Source organism: Myotis yumanensis, unplaced genomic scaffold (genome assembly GCF_028538775.1).
Source record: "Myotis yumanensis isolate MYYU_CA2020_CCGP unplaced genomic scaffold, mMyoYum1.0.hap1 SCAF_14, whole genome shotgun sequence".
Lineage (NCBI taxonomy): Eukaryota > Metazoa > Chordata > Mammalia > Chiroptera > Vespertilionidae > Myotis > Myotis yumanensis.
Window position 1 is genome coordinate 41,950,878 of NW_027223765.1, and position 16,982 is coordinate 41,967,859.

At 44.3% G+C, this 16,982-nt stretch overlaps 2 protein-coding genes across 3 annotated transcripts in view; one reads left to right on the forward strand and one right to left on the reverse strand.

Moving 5' to 3' along the window:
* The window catches only part of CACNA2D3 (calcium voltage-gated channel auxiliary subunit alpha2delta 3), an 812,027-nt gene that overhangs the window by 660,482 nt on the left and 134,563 nt on the right, over positions 1 to 16,982 (forward strand). The window lies entirely within an intron of this gene.
* LRTM1 (leucine rich repeats and transmembrane domains 1) lies at positions 8,174 to 16,243 on the reverse strand. Its single transcript, XM_070391420.1, has 3 exons — positions 16,237 to 16,243; positions 13,089 to 13,721; positions 8,174 to 8,607 (listed from the first exon to the last, which is right to left on the reverse strand). The coding sequence occupies exons 1-3, from the start codon at positions 16,241 to 16,243 to the stop codon at positions 8,174 to 8,176; spliced, it is 1,074 nt and encodes a 357-aa protein (XP_070247521.1).

Here is a 16,982-nt window from a genome sequence, read left to right on the forward strand (position 1 = left end):
ACCAGGGCATGGATACCAGGAAATGGGAATCATTGAATGTCATCTCTACCCTCAGCTCCTTCCACTTCTGCCTTTGTCCATTCAACCACAGCCATAGCTTTTCAAACACACTGAGCTTGCTTCTATCTCAGGGCCTTTTCGCCTGCTATGCCTTCTCCCTGGGACATTTTTCCTCCAGATATTTTCATCACTGGCTTCATCATTTTTCCCAGGTCTTTGCTCAAATATTTTTCTCCATAAATAAAGTAGAAACCTTTCCTTTCACATATCGCCAGAACTCACTGCTCCTCACACCTGTTTTTTTGCCATCTTATATATTTTTAATTTCTTAAAGTTCTTCCTCTGCAAGATGCTAAGTTCCATGGGGAATACACTTTATATTTCTTGTTCTCTTCTTCATCATTGGTACTAGAAAATTGCCTGGATTGCAACAGATGATCTGAAATTTGTTAAAGTATTGACTTTGCATTGTTTGGTAGCCAAAAAGCAAAGCCATTGAGACTTCACTCTGACTTTAACGGATTTTTGTGATCATCACTGGCATGTTAATGGCATGACTTCCACATTTTTAAGTTCTTCTCATTCTCTTCCTCCTCTACCATTTCCTCTTGATTTCTATAATTTGTTCCTTGATTTATTAAAGTATATCTTGATTTATTTTTCTTCAAAAGCGATGTGTAGATATTGTGCTTCCTGAGCCCTTGCGTATCTGAGAATTGCAATCTCAGTTTGGTGCCTGTTTTGTTTCTATTAGTTTAGTTCCTAGGTTTTAGAGTTTTTAATTTGTTCTTTAAATTTGAAAATTTTACCAGAATCTATTTGGTTCATTTATTTCTTTTTCTCTGATTTGGGCTGATTGAGACTACGAGCACCACACAATAACCTAGACCAGCGGTTCTCAACCTGTGGGTTGCGACCCCTTAGGGGATCGAACGACCCTTTCACAGGGGTCGCCTAAGACCATCAGAAAATACATATATAATTACATATTGTTTTGTGATTAATCACTATGCTTTAATTATGTTCAATTTGTAACAATGAAATTGGGGGTCACCACAACATGAGGAACTGTATTAAAGGGTCGAGGCATTAGGAAGTTTGAGAACCACTGACCTAGACTAACATTTAATATTTTTTCATTAATCTTTCTTATGTGAAGCTTTTATTGATCTATGTAACGAGTTTTTCTTTAGCTCATGAAAATACCTTTACAGATTTTTTTCCTTCTGTTACACATGTTCTAATCTGCTTATTGAGAAAACCAGTTATCCATATATTGGTTCTCTATGGTTACCCCTTCATTTCTATCATCTATTGTTTTCATCTCTTTCTTTTCTTCTGTATTCTGGGAGTGAATATTCCACAGTATGTACTAGTATTCTGCATCACTGATTCAATATGTTGCAGGGTTTCTTTCGTACCTCTGATGATGACTGTGGTATATGTTAATCATTTATCACTTATTTATTTTTGTAAAATATATGTGCATTATTTACTATCATTAGTCATCATTATTTTATTATTTATTATTATTTTATGGTTGTCTGAAATTATTTACTCCTTCATTCCCTGTAGGGGGTTGCATATACTTGCCCATTGCCCCATCCCTTGCAGTACCTTCTTGAGCTGTATGCTCTGTGCCTCATCACCTCTGAACTTAGCCATATGACATGATTTTGTCAATAGCATGTGAGTAAGTATAATGTACACCAAATCCAACCAAACACTTTAAAATTTGCATTGGAATATACTTTAAAATAGATCTTACATGTTTCTTCTGAATGTTAAGGGCAATGTTGCCTTTCTTCCTTTATTTTTTCTTAAGTATCTTTTAGTATACTTAAGTACTTTAAGTATCTTAATTTTAACCATCATTAAAATATGGGGGTTTGCCAATGAACAGGGTAAATGGCTTTCTCTCAAGAGTCCTTCTTGTTGGCTTTAGAGCCCTCCTTCGAGACTCAGATGGGAGGCTAATTGATATACACAGCCCCTAGACCAGTGATGGCGAACCTATGACATGCATGTCAGAGGTGACATGCGAACTCATTTTTTTGGTTGATTTTTCTTTGTTAAATGGCATTTAAATATATAAAATAAATATCAAAAATATAAATCTTTGTTTTACTATGGTTGCAAATATCAAAAAATTTCTATATGTGACATGGCACCAGAGTTAAGTTAGGGTTTTTCAAAATGCTGACACACCAAGCTCAAAACGTTCGCCATCACTGCCCTAGACAAATGCCCAGTGTCTACAAGTCTTCCATTTAGTGTGGAATTGCAGGATTGGTAAGGGATGCCACCACTTGTTGCTTGGTGGTCTGACTATTTAACCTAGATAAACCAAAGTAGTCTGTAGTTTTCATTCCTTATAAGCAATGTAGATAAAAACTATAGTCCCTAGTTTGTATGTATCTTATTATCCTCTCTTCTTTTTTTCATATTATTACATGCTACATTGTAGAGACATGAATGTCTAGTGGATGAAGACAGCAAAGTCTTGGTGGCAGGTGTGGTGACAGTTAAATGTCCTTGCATGCTTTACATGTAGGAGGAATGGTCTCCCTCTGGTTTTGAAGCCATGTCCCAGAGGAAGGAATAGCAGCATAAAAGATGAGGACTTTAGACTATTACTCTCTTCCTTTACATCCCACTCATCTGCCGGAAGGTCACATCTGTGCTTTGCATAGCGGGCATTCCTCCTGGGGACTTGGATATCATTGACCAGTATTTCTAATTTCAGATAACACCACAACTTTCCTTCTGTGTGTTCATGAAGACTTCAATTGGAAGCACTACTTATCAGCCATTGTCTATTTTATTATTTTCTCAAATAATACAAGACGGTGCAGCTGAGTTTCTTCCCCTTCCATCTAAGAACATCTTTTCCAGCCCAGCAGAGTCTATGTGCTAGAAAAACTCTCATTTTCCCATTTTGCCTTGGCTTCTTAGGCTGGCTTTCTGGGTGTTGGTGGGACCAAAGCTCTGGCAGGGACATGCTGGTTGGTGGTTGGGTTTCTTTTCCCTGCCATGTTTTAAGAGCTGGCAGTTCCAGGGAAGGGTTCCAGCTCTGACTTCTTCAAACTTGTCACATTCCAAAAAGTGCCCAGAAAGTTTGACCTTAGAAAGATCTGCATCCAAACGCCTACTCCACTACTTATTACTTACTAGTGCCTTGAATAAGTGACCCAAACCCTATGGTTGTGTTTCTTCATCTATTATGTGGCAACAAAATGCCTGCATGTTTTGGTCAATATGAGGCTTAGAGAAAATAACAGTAATACACTTGGAAACCAATTGGCACAAAATTGTGTGCTCAGTAAATTTTTATGGTGGTACCATAATTGTCTTCATCCAAACAATTAATAGAATAATGTCATAGTCTTGACACTGTGGTTCACACAGAATGAATAAAGAATGGCAGGGACTGAGTTGAATCATCCATACTAACTCCATGCTCCTGTAACTGCATTTACCAGGCCTGTAATTAATTATCTATGTGGCTTTGGGAAAGTTCCTTTCCTTTTCCATGCTTCTATTTCCCATCCTATATAATAAAAGCCTAATATGCAAATCAACTGAATGGTGGAATGACCGATCACTATGATGCACACTGACCACCAGGGGACAGATGCTCAACGTAGGTGCTGCCCACAGCCAGCAGGCCCCAGGCCAGCCAAGGTGGGTGCCAGTGGAGGTCCCCCACCCCCGGTCACCCAGCTGGTTGCCCCACAGTGGGAGGCAACTGGCAGCAGTGGTGGGGGACAGAGCCAGCAAGTAGGCAGCGCCAGACCAGCCAAGGTGGGTGCCAGCGGGGACCCCTGATCGCCCTGCAGGTCACCTCACAGATCGGCCCTGATCGCTGGCCAGACCTAGGGACCCTACTTATGCACAAATTTTGTTACCAGGCCTCTAGTTTATAAAATAAGAACATGGGGGTAGCAAGTAGGTTTAATCTGATAAGTCGACTTCAATTAATCAGTAGAGGGTACCTATAAAACAGTTTTAAAAGGATTCTGAGGCCTTGGCTGGGTTCAGTAGATACGTTTTCTTTCATCTACTCGCAATGTCTGAAATGGGTAGGGAGGTTAGTCACAGCTATCCCGAAATTTGCCAGATGTAGACTAAATGCTTTCAACAGACCTTCCTAATTCCCAGTTCTGGGGTTTTTTCCTGGGTCTGCTTTATGGGCCTTTATAATTGGGTGACATCTTATTCATAGAACTGAATATTCAGTGTTGTCAGAGTGAAGAGTAGGTATGGACACTGAAGGAGACTGGTGGATTATGAAGCTGCTTCTTTGAATGGGATGGGGGTTTCTTTGAGATCTCAATGCAATTTGTGCATTAAAAAAATAAAGCACTTTCATCAGAAGGGCAAACAGGCTAGTTCCCTGAAGTTGCACATCACAACCCAGTCGGGCCATGTAGGGTTGGAATATCATTTGCTGGTAGGTTTCTGTCTAATCGCATTAAGCAATGGACACACTGGTGGGTTTGACCAGACTGGAAACATTTATTTCCTGATATGCAACAGAATGTTATAGCTTCCAAACCGTTGTATAATTGTATTAATGTGTGCTCCAGATCAATTATTTTATATGGATTTAGCCACTTCCTTTGATATTTAGGATTTAAGATAAGAGTGTCTTATTTCTGGGGTAACTTGGTTAACTCAAGTAATGAGATTTGATCTTCATGAATCTTTAGGAGATGCTGTGCATCACTTTTCAGTCTTCCATTTGTATAAGGAAAGAGAAAACCTTCATTTGTCCATTGGCATTTTATCATTGTAAGCACAAGATTCTGCCTGCAGGTTCAGGGACCTTTGCCTTAATTTTGAAAGCTTTTCCGGTATAGATTTGATACTTGGTCTCCTTTCTCCATAATCTCTATGACAGGGTGCATTCTTCATAATCCCTCCTGTTGGCCTCACTTCAGAGAGCTACAAGCAAGCTACAAGCATCTTTGGGTCCTGCTCTTATGAATCTGTGATTTCTGGCAAAGCAAAAATCGCCAGTCCATAATCATACTTTTCCACTAAATATGGTGAAAAAAAATTCTATTGTAGATGGTTTTCTCAGAAACAGTCAACACTCAACGTGCTTTTTGTTCACAGTGTACCCTCAGCAAGACTCTTGATGGAAGGCCATCTTTATAGGGGAATCTATGAATATGACAAGACAGCAGCAATAGACAGCTGAAAGTAATCTGTGAGGCGTTTGCAAATTACCCCTCATGCGCTGTAGTGGTTGCAAAAGATAATTTGTGGTTCTCGCAGAATACCCTGCAAATTGGGTCTTTCATCTGCGATGTTTTTTACGGTTAAAACATTTCATTTCTCATATTAACAAATGATAACTCTGCATTTGTTAATCTAAACAATTTGATTTATATTTTTCTGTGCTGAGAAGCTGTTGACATTTCAGGGTAAGTAATTATTTTCATTGCCAACTGCCGTTTGTGGTGATTGTAGGCAAGAGATAGAAATCTGACTATACGTATGCACCATTTTAATCATTTTTCTTAAAGACTGTTTATAAAGCAGGGATCTGTTTGCCTGAGTTATCATCTGTACTTAGAAATCTAATAGGACATGGGTGTTGACGAGTGAGGGTTCTAGCCACGTTCAGGGTTTTCTGTGATGTATTGGATGCTTTCCATGCGACCGCTGTGGAAAGGGGACAGGGCTGCTGCAGTATCACCAAAACCTCTGGCGGAGCCCTGGGCGCTGACAGTCTGAAATCACAGCAGTGAGAGGAAATGGATTATTGGCCTCAGTAGATCCCAGCTTATGTAATATCTGTTCAAGTATCTCCCAGGGTGGTTGCCAGGATTACATGACAGATGCTCAGGAGAACGCCTCGCACTATGCCCGGTACATAGTGCAAGCTCTGGAAACATTTGGTGAAATGGGGACGACATGAAAAAGGATCATCTAAATTTCCTTTCTCATATTGCTTTCTTGTCCAAGGACTCGCAGTCCAGGGCAAGAGAAAGGAAGATTTTTTTCACTACATCCTTCAACCGGATGCTCAGCCTTGCCAACAGAGCCGGAAGGAGGCACCAGGACTAGGGTGGAACAGCTGGCTTTCTCTGGGTTTTCTCTTTTTGATCTTAAAATCCTTGTTAATTTTTCAATCCACTCTTTAACATATCCAGGTTTATTTTAATATTCAGGAAAATTAACATCAAAGTTTATACTTTTCCCCCAGAAAAATCATTTAGCAAAATTGCTGCTTCGAAAAGACGGTCCATCATTAGCTTGTGGGTGTGCGTGAAGCCCACACTAGCTGTGAAGCCCTGTGGACAGGGGTAGGTAGACGGCCTCCATGATGATTAGGGGCAGGTTGGTGTGTGTCCTGCAGGGTAGGCTGTGGTAGGTTCATCGTCTGCTTTCCTCAGCTCCTTACACTGCTGGGTAGAGCTCTGGCCACATCAGACAAGTCACCACTCCTGCATGTTCAGACCTCCCATTCACATTTCAGGTCAGGGAATGGACTACTGATTTAGGACTGAAAACAATTTTTCCATGGCCTGAAGGAGTGAATGTAGAGCCAGGACCCTGAATGGCAAATGTATTTTATCCTTTGAACCAACTTCAATTGATTAGTTCTGGTTGCCTACAGTGCTGTCTTAAGAAGGCATCTGTGGTGCATGGAGGCTCAGCGGGGAAGAGTGCTGGGATTGATTAGCAATGTCTGTCAAGGTCTCTGGAGGGATAGCTTGCTCTCTAGTTGCTATTGTGTGCTTTTGATGTGTCTTTCACTCTTCTGTGTAAAGTGATTTTTTTTTAATACTAACAGGTGACTAAGTATGAGACAGGCTATCATGAGAGAGAGCAGGTAGATTCCACTTTAAGAAAATCTGGCATGAGAAAATGCAAATTTACAAAATGCATAAATCTGGAGCTCATTATTGTCATTACAGTAAGATTCCATGAAAGGTTCCTTTAAATAGCGAGCTCCCCTACTGCATTAAAATGATGATTCAATTTACAGAAATTCACTTTGCATGCAACTCTTCAGGACCGTGTCTGTGCAGTAAAGCAAGCCCCACCTGATTGTTTTAAACCACGGCCTACATGCTGTTCAGGGTGGCTGCTGCCACATATCTCCAGTCTCTTGATAATTCCCACTCTCTTCAGACTTCCTTCTTCCTTCCTCTCCCAGAGTGTTGAGTAGACAATCTGGGTGGTGGTCAATAGCTGCTGGCTCCCACCCGACCGCGGCTGCGTTTCATTAGTGGGTAAACTGATTGCTCCGTGTGTGTTTACGCGTGGGTGTGGCTGTCCAAGTCTGCGCACTTGTGCGCTCTGGTGTGGATGCAGATACACACAAGCCCTTCCCTCGCTCTCAGCCCACCCTAAATTCATTCCTGCTGTGAGTTACAAATGGAAGGTTCCACTCGCCTGGTGGATATGGCCTTCCAATGAGATGTGCCCCGGATTCCGGCTCCCCGTCTTCTTTGTGTTTGTTTATATGTTATTTACCCTCGCATCTAAAACCTTCTCCAGGCCCTGGGCCCGAGTCCCATTACGCAGACTTGAAACCCTCTTCTTCCTCTGTGGCCTAGAAAGCCCCAAATGGTTTTCTAATTTAGAAAATTAAATATAATCTGACTCTTGTGGCAGGCTACAAAATTCCCGACCAACAGACGCTCCCATTAAATATGTAACATACACAACATCTAAAAGTATCACCAATCTAGCATGAACTTGAATTATAGAGGCATTTGGTGCCCCTTGGGTAAGATCACCAGCCTCTTCCCAGGCGCTCACAATTGGGCAGTTTTCCAATGGACCGTAAAGCTCCTAGGAATGCTGATGGCACACGTGCTTGCGTTTCTGTGCTCTGTAAAAGCAACTTCCTGCAGGGAAGAGGACCTTAAAGAGATGGTAGCTCCCCTTCCTCTGTGCCCGGCCTTCTCCCACATAGAATAAAGTCTAATAAACTTCTCAGGCACAGAACACAAGTATCATTTCTAGTTCATCTACAGTATTTTTTTTTTAATCTCAACATAAATTTCTTCTCCGAAATATTTTTTAAAGACACATCCTTTTTGTTTTCTTTTGGAAAGAGCAAAATGAGGCAGGAACAGTGGACATACCAGCCCTCTTCAGAGACTATCTTCTGGCCTAAAGTGCTTATTCCTACTTGAGACGAAAGCGCTCAAGCCGGTGGGCTGTCAAGCAGCTCTTTTCCTTCCGTCTTCGCAGGCTCGGGGGTTTGAGCCAAGGGTGCCTCCCGGTAATGGGCTGTAATAGCTGCATAGGTGCAACCATAGATGGTGGCCACCAGCATCATGAGACATAGGATCCCGGACAAAACCCCGGCGATGATGACAGTGACCAAGGCGCGACGCAGATTGGTGGGCCTGGGCTTGGGTTTCCGCTCACACTCTGACTGGTCTTGCTCCTCCACACTGTGGCTCTCAGGAGGCCTCGGGACAGCCCGCTGGGCAGAACCCAGCAGCTGCCCCTGCCAGGACTCCAGATCTGGAGAGGGCGAAAGGCAGGGCTGGTACAGCTCGTGAGGGATTTTAAGGAGGTCCTTTCCCTTCCAGGTGTCTGGTGACGCACAGACGACACTGTCCATGACTCCCCCTTAAAAAAAAAAAAAAAAAAGCAAAAGCAAAGGGTGATAACAGAGCCTGACACAATTGAATTCCAAAAGCCTCAACCTGCGAAAACGTTAGGCAGATGGAATTTATAAAGCACCTTCCCCCTCCCCCCCGAAGTCAAAGAACTTAACAATTACATTTTATGATTTTAGGATTTCTAAATTGGCCAAATGCTAAACACGCCACACTAAATTGGCAATTCTATCTGACCAAGAGTTCATTAGAAGCCAGGTCACCTTTGCCTAATAAAACGCCGAGGGCAAAGCGATGCGGAGCTGACAGGAAGGGGCACTGGAGGCCAACCTGAGGGCACCCCCGCCCCTAATGAAGCGCTCTACACAAACAAACCTATTGTACAAGCTCCCATTGCACATCTTAAAACAAAAACAAAAAATAAAACAAACGTCCTTTATTGTGACGTTATGTGTTCATTACCAAGACCCTATGTGTCTGGCCTCCTATGCACCTGTGTCCTCGGCCCAGAGTCACGTGCCAGCCTTCGACCCCAGAAGGCATGTCTGCTGACAGGTTGTGGGTCCCACACCCTCTAGAGCAGTGATGGCGAACCTTTTGAGCTTGGCGTGTCAGCATTTTGAAAAACCCTAACTTAACTCTGGTGCCGTGTCACATATAGAAATTTTTTGATATTTGCAACCATAGTAAAAAAAAAAGACTTATATTTTTTATATTTATTTTATATATTTAAATGCCCTTTAACAAAGAAAAATCAGCCAAAAAAAATGAGTTCGCGTGTCACCTCTGACACGTGTGTCATAGGTTCGCCATCACTGCTCTAGACCAGGGGTGGGCAAACTTTTTGACTCGAGGGCCACAATGGGTTCTCAAACTGGACCGGAGGCCGGAACAAAAGCATGGATGGAGTGTTTGTGTGAACTGATATAAATTCAAAGTAAACATCATTACATAAAAGGGTACGGTCTTTTTTTTTGTTTGTTTTATTCATTTCAAACGGCCGGATCCGGCCTGCGGGCCGTAGTTTGCCCACGGCTGCTCTAGACTCATGGAAGCTGACAAGGCAAGAAGCTCCAGCTTGCCAAGCACTCGTTACTCCCCATCTGGCCACTGGGAGCTCATAACCACTGTCTTGGAAGAAATTTGATTTAAATCTTGAGTCTGACCATCACTTAGCTGTGCAATTTTAAGAAAATTACTTGACCATTCTGTGCTCTGCTTGCTCATCTGGAAAGTGGGAGGGGGAAATAATGAAATTCACCCCATAAGACTGCTCTGAGGACTAACATATATCAAGTTGGATAACATATATCAAGTGTTTAGCACAATACTATAACTTGCCCAGAATACTAGTAAATGTTTAATACAGACAGCTATTAGCATAAAAGTGATTTGGTACTTATGAATGGAGAGGGAGGAATACTAATGACAACATCTATACATGTGTTTTTGTGGAGAAGACATTATTAAGTATTCATCACAGCACGTGTTTTGTCTGGGGCCCACAGGAAGATGAAGTTTCCCCACCCTCTGTGGTCAGGTTGGGGCCGTGTGACAGTTCTGGCCACTGGAACCAGCGAATGTCACTTCTAGGCCACAAAAACCCCTGCTTAATCCTCCAAGCACTTTGTTCCCATTTGGTGTTAACCTTAGCGGCCACGTGGTCAAGTTGGCAATGTGGACAGCTGGAAGGGGCTTAAGTCCCCGAAGGACTGCACCGACCCCAGCCCCTCCCCCAACTCCCTTGGACTCTGACAAGAGTGCCTTTTATTGTGTGCATCACTGAGATGGTTGTCAATCAATCAGCCTGTCCTGACTAACACTGCTAGGGTTTGTATCTATTTATGCATCTTTGTAAAGCAGGTCTTGACCTGTACTAGCCCTTTGTTTTACCTTTATTCAATAAGTCAGTAGTCAGATTGTCTCCTACATCTAGCATCTATTGGGAAGGGGGGGTTCCTAGTTATTTTGGGTCCCCCAGATCTTGTGACCCCCAAATCAATTTCACCTTCTACAGAAAGGCTGTTGTCTGTACCAGGCAGCTCTGCCGTGAGGGGGTGTTGAACTGAGTTTCGGAACCAGAGGACCAGAATAGGTCTCAGGAGCTCCTGGCTCAGCACTGTCAGTTTCCACCTGGTGACCCTGAGAGCTGGTGAGGGGCACGGCTGTCCAATGATCACCAGCAAGTTTGTGGCAGACGTCAATCCCTCCCATGTTCCATCTAGTGTCCTGAACCTAGGAACTATCTTCTTTCTTTGTCAAGAAATATTCTTCTTTGATAAAAGCTATCTTTTTGTGGAGGTTTGGCTCATGCTCACCATTTAGTCTAAAACACAATAGCTGAAGCCACTTCACTGCTAGATGTAAAGTTTTATTTGCCTCTTATAAGAAAGATTTTTACCACCATATGTAGTCCCTGTTGTAGGTCAACTCTGAGATTAGCTGCTTAGTGATAAGCTGTTTGCTTCTATATTGTTGAAAGGGATTCTCAACTCGACATTGTATACTTGAACTCAGTGTGAGCTCTAACCAGCTTCCGTCTGTGCTCTAACCTGCTACACCATCCAACTCTGCTGATTCCCCAATTCACGTCTGTAGCTCTGCTGTCTTCCTGTATCAGAGAGGCTCAAACGTACATCCACCAATGCAACACCTTCCCTGGACATGAAATGGACATCTCACACTTGATCTTCCCCCAACTGAGGTCTGATTTACTCTCTCACACACACTCACCCACTTCCTCCTTCCCCATTCCCCAGTCTGCCCCTTATCAGCTATTGGCATCCTTTACTAGTATCTGGTTATTCCTGCAGGACAAAAATTAGAATTTTCCATGATTACCCTCCTTCATCTTCCAGTCCAACCTATTAGCAATTTCTATCAGTTCAGTATTTCAAACATCTCCCAATGTTGATTCCTTCTCACCAGCCTGGTCTGGGCCACCTCCACCTCTTCCCTGGATGACTGATTACTTCTCCCTCATTCCCCTGCTTCTTCTTGGGTAGGCTTCGATCAGCTCTCCCTAGAGTCCCCAGAGTGACCTTTAAACTGTAATCACATCACATTGTTCCTCTAAGTAAAATTCAGGAGATTTTTATCTCACCTAAGGTTCCTCCAGGACCGGGCCCTGAGTATTTATGTTATCTTATCTCTGTCGGCTCTCTCACTCCCTTCCTCTGCTCCAGGCACTGTTTCGTCCTTAGTTAATAAGCTACGCCCCCTCCTGGTCAGACCCTCTGCACTGCTTCCTTTCCTCCACTTAGCTCATGGCTCCTGCCTCCTGAACAGGTTCTGCTGGCCCATGTCTCCTCCTTGGAGAGGCCTTCCTAGCCTTCCTACCCCTCCCTCCCCTTTCCCTGCCTCAGTTTCCCTAGCACTAACTGCTTTCTGAACATGGATATTTGTTATCTTATTTACCATCTGTTCCTACTACCAGGTCATAAACTCTGTGATATTAGGGATTTTCTTGTTCAATTGCCTTTTCTTGATGCCTAGAAAAGTTCCAGGCATGTAAGGGGCACTCAAATATAGGGATGAATAAATGAACCACTGTGATGTAGAGGGAGGACCTAGGACCAAGATTCAATGCCATTCGTTCTGTTCTCTTCTGAGCGTCCACTCTGTCATCTTGGGCAAGATGCCTAGCCTCTCTGGGCCTCTGTTTCCCATTGGTTACAAGCTAGTACTGGCAAATTTTTCTATAAAGGGCCAATAGCAAATATGGTAAGCTTTGCTGTATATATCCTGTCAAAACTATTCAATTTTGTCCTTAGAGTGCAAAACAGCCACAAAGAATAAATAACAAATGGGCATGGGTGTGTTCTAATAAGTCTTTCTTTGCCAAAACGGGGGGTGGCGGGGGGGTGGGCTGGATTTGGCCTTCAGGCTGTTGCTCACTGATCCCTGGGGGACTTCCAGATCCCCTCATCTTTGATATTCCAGGATCTCTTGCTTTGATTTCGACATCTGGTTAAAGAAATAGTCCCTTTAGAGAGGGGTCCCTGTTGCACCCAACTTCAGTAACTGGTACTTGCTAAGGCAGAGGGATCACCTGAGGGAGGGTTTGTAGCTGTGGGTGGGTGGAGGCAGACACAGGGGAATGTTCCAGGGACGGATACCAGGCCACAGGTGGATCTCATTTGAAAACTGAATTTGATTCCAGCTTGGAGTTCAACAGTTATTCAGGTGGAGACCAAATTTCCCTCCTTCTTAAGGGTCTACAGTTTCCTGATAAATAATTAAATGCTGTTATCATTCAAAAAGTGGAAAGTTATCTCCATGAACCGGATTTGTAAAACGACTTTAAGAACCTGAATGTAAACACCTTTGAATGACTCACGTCTGTGCCATACTGTGACATGACACCAATGAGGACAAAGCTACTACGGGCCCCTCGTGCACCCCTCAAGGTCCTCTCTAACGCAGAGAACAGATGAGGTTCATCCCAGGCGAGTAACACACAGACGGGCTTTCCAAACAGACGTTACTCACCTTTATAGATAAATTTCTCCAGCCAGAGTTTGAGACCCAGCAAGTGGCAGTTGCATTTCCAGAGGTTGTCCTTGAGAAAGAGGCGCTTCACGCTGGACATGGATTCTAGGAGCACCCGATCCAGCTGCTGAAGCTGGTTTTGTTGGACCGCAAACAGGGTTAGGTTCTCCCAGTGCTCACCCAAGGAGGCTGGAAGGTGGCTGATGTTGTTGGAGGACACATCAAGCTCCCTCAGCTGAGGGAGGGAATGGAAAAGTCCACTTTCCAAGGAATGTAGGGAGTTCTGGGTCAGGTTTAAGACCCGCAAGTGCTGAAGTCCATGGAAAGCTCCGGGGGCCAGGATGGAAAGTGAATTGTTGCCCAAGTTCAAGGTCGTGAGCTGTGGCACTGACCTAAATGCAGAAGCAGAGAGCTGGTGTATCTGGTTATCTTGTAAATGCAGCGTTAGAGTCTGAGGAGGCAGATCGGGAGGGATTTCAGCCAGACCCTGGCGGCTGCAGTCTACAGAATTCAAGGACGCTTGACAACGGCACTCCTCAGGGCAGCCGCAAGCCACCCGGAGCAGGGAAACCACACTGGAGAGCAGGAGCAGCTCACCTAGGACAGACAGAAAGGAAGTGGGATAGGAACCAGCTTGTCAGTGGTGCTGTCATTTCCTCCCCTAGGAGTACAGGCAATGCGATTCTGAGCCAGCCAACACCTTGCACCACCTTTCATAGACTTGATGCATCCCCAGTGCCAATGCCTACTGCACCCTCTGTGCTAACATTGTCAGAAGCCTTGGAAAAGACACTTTCTCAGTGGCTCAGAAATCAGAACATGGAAGACTTTAGGATGTTGAATAGGAAGGTGAAAACATCTTTCTGAGGCACATGCCCTGGTAGGGAACAGCAAAATCACCTGGGCCAGAGTGTGACAGGTGATCAGGAGTTCAGGTAGTCACATTTCTAAAAAGTGTGCCCCATCAGTGCGAGCCGTTAGAACTCTCTGTGGGACTGGAAACACCCTCCATCTGCTGTCCAGTATGGTAGCCACTGGCTGTGTGTGGCTACTGAGCTCTGAAAGGTGACAAAGGTAGCTCAGGAACTGAATTCTTATTTACATTTAATTTTAGTGAATCTAAATGTAACTAGCCACATGGTGCCAGTGGGTAGCATATTGGATAGGGCAGATCTAACACGTTCCTACAGGCTGGCTGGTGTGGCTCAGTGATCGAGTGGCGACCTAGGAACCAGGAGGTTATGGTTTGATTTCCAACACAGGAGGCAGCTGATCAATGATTCTCTCCCATCATTGATGTTTCTATTTCTCTCTCCCTCTCCTTTCCTCTCTGAAATAAAAATATATATATATATTGAAAAAATAATAATAGCCCTAGCATCTATATATATAAAAGTCAAGCCATCAGAATGCCGGAATGACCGGTTGCTTTGACGCGCACTGCTGCCCTGATCGCCCCCCCACCCAACACCCTGATTGGGGGTGGGGCTGGCCGGCCAACCTCCCATGTCCCCTCCCCCCAGCTGGCCCGGCCTCGATTGGCCCCCAATCAGGGCAGGATGGCTGGATCCCACCCAGCAGAAATATATATATTACTCTTAACCTTGTAAATCTGGTTCTACTATTATCCCCATTTTGAAGGTGAGGCAACTGAGGCACAGACAGTAGCTTCAAGAATAGCTTTGAATCACTGCCCAAGGTCACACATATAAGTAGTAGAGTCATGATTTGAACCCAAGAGGTCTGCTTCCAGAGCCTGTAAGGGTTCTTACCTGCTGTGCTTTGCTGCCTGTCAAATACTTTTACACACACACACACACACACACACACACACGAAGAAGCACATGCATAATACTGTTTTTATAGTGGTTTATATAATAACCTACATAAATATAATCATCAGCATGTTTCATTCTACATTTTACTCTAGTCCCTCAAAACTGATCTATTCATATGGATACATAGAGCGCTAATTCATTTCTTTTAACTGCTGTACAATATTCCATGGTGGGGCCATGTCATTTACCATTTAGCTCCTCTCTTACTGATGAGCATTTGAGTCGTTGAAGTTTTCCCTCATTAGAAATGATGCTGCAAAGAGCATTTCTGCACCAAGCTCCCTGGCTGTGAGGAATGTGGCCATGAAGAAATGTGGAAGAGGGTCTCTGGAATCAACCGGAAGGTTCAGAGGATGGGAGTTTTCTAGATACTGCAAGATTCTTCTCCAGAGTAGCTGTATCATCCCTTCTTTTCTCCTGAGATTTGAATTTCAAAATAGGGAAAAGATCTGACAAGGACATTTTGTTCAATTGGTAGAGGAATTCACAGGGCCACACAATAATATTGAAAACTCAAAATAATTACCAACTCATAAAAAGGGATCTTGAAAGAGGTTTGTTTGTTTGTTTGTTTTTGGCCTTAACTATGGAAAATAGAGCCTGGCTGTCAAATGCGCTGGAGCCTGGCCCTTGAATTCTCTCTGGATGTGAGCAGTGCTTTGGGGCAAAGGAAAGGTGTCTGGGGAGGTTCTGCTCAGTGTAGTTGAGCTCAGGGGATGCAGGACATCACAGCCCCTCCCCTCTTCCAAAACAGAAAAGAGCAAAATCCTCATTTTCCTTTCTAAATTTTGCAAATAATCTAAATGATTCCTTTCACAGCCAAACATCTTTCCATCAGAGATTAGTCAACACTTTACACTTTAGCTGTGGGTCTCAGGCATTAATTGGTTGTAGGAAACCAAATCTTCAGCAAGAGAACATGTTTTCCACAGCATCCACTAATCTATTAACGAAAGGCTTGTCTTTCCAAGCTTGCAGCCAGTTTGTTCATTCTTTCTTTTGTCCCACTCCACCCTCCTCCAAAGGGGATGATCTATGGACTCTAACTTGGAGCATGGTGTTTTGTATGAAAAGGCCAATGACATGCCAACTGCATGTCTGATCACGGCTGGGCACATTCGTCCCCATGCCTGCCTCTGACCCAGCGTGGCGCACATACATTCTCCCTCAGAGACATCTGTTGGATCTGTTTGGTCTTTAGAGACAGACAACTTGAAACTAGGTTTCCCACGGACACCTTTTGCAGGGGATCCCACTCCTCCCTAGGGGACTTCTCTAAGGGGCGAGGGGAGGGACGCAGCGGGGCTCACCTTTCATGACGACGGGCGTCCGTGTTGAACCCGCAGCCCTTCTATTAATTAGCAGATCAACATCCCGAGAGCATGGCCAACTCGAAGTCCAGCTTTTCATCCGCTTCTCCTGCTGCCTGCTTGTGCTTTCTTCAATGCAGAAACAGTGGTGGCTTTCAGGAGACCCTTATTCAAGCAGTCCTCTCCCTGTCTCCATCTGGCTGGGATTGTTTTCCATCACGGGGTCTTTGGACTGCGCCCCTCTCCTTTCTGCAAGTGTCGACCTCCCCAAGATCATCCCTGCCTGTCCCATTCAGATGACGAGCCACAGAGAGGACGTTTGTCAACTCGGCGAACAGCTGTAGCATTCAGACATGACCCCGGTGGCTCGGGCTTTTTGATTAGTTAATCTGCTTGAAGTCCAGGGCACCAAAATAAAACCGCCTGCTTAATCCGGTCGTGGTTTCTGAATTCTGTTGACTTAGTAACTGTGCTGTGTCAACCCTCGGCGGGTTGGGGGACGCTCACCGTGGATCCTCGAGCTGGGGGTCTGGCAACGGAGCCAGCAGAGTGTGTAATATGAGGACAAATTGGCCTGCTGGAGGCTGACACGGTTTCCACAGTGCACTTGTTTGGTCATCGGAGGCTTATTCAGCCAACATCCGTGGGGATTAGCTGTGTTGACAGGGCCTTGATGCCCTGAAATTCATAGCCACGGTTTCCTTTCGTGCACATCACAGTCTATTCTCCCTGGTACCACAAATACT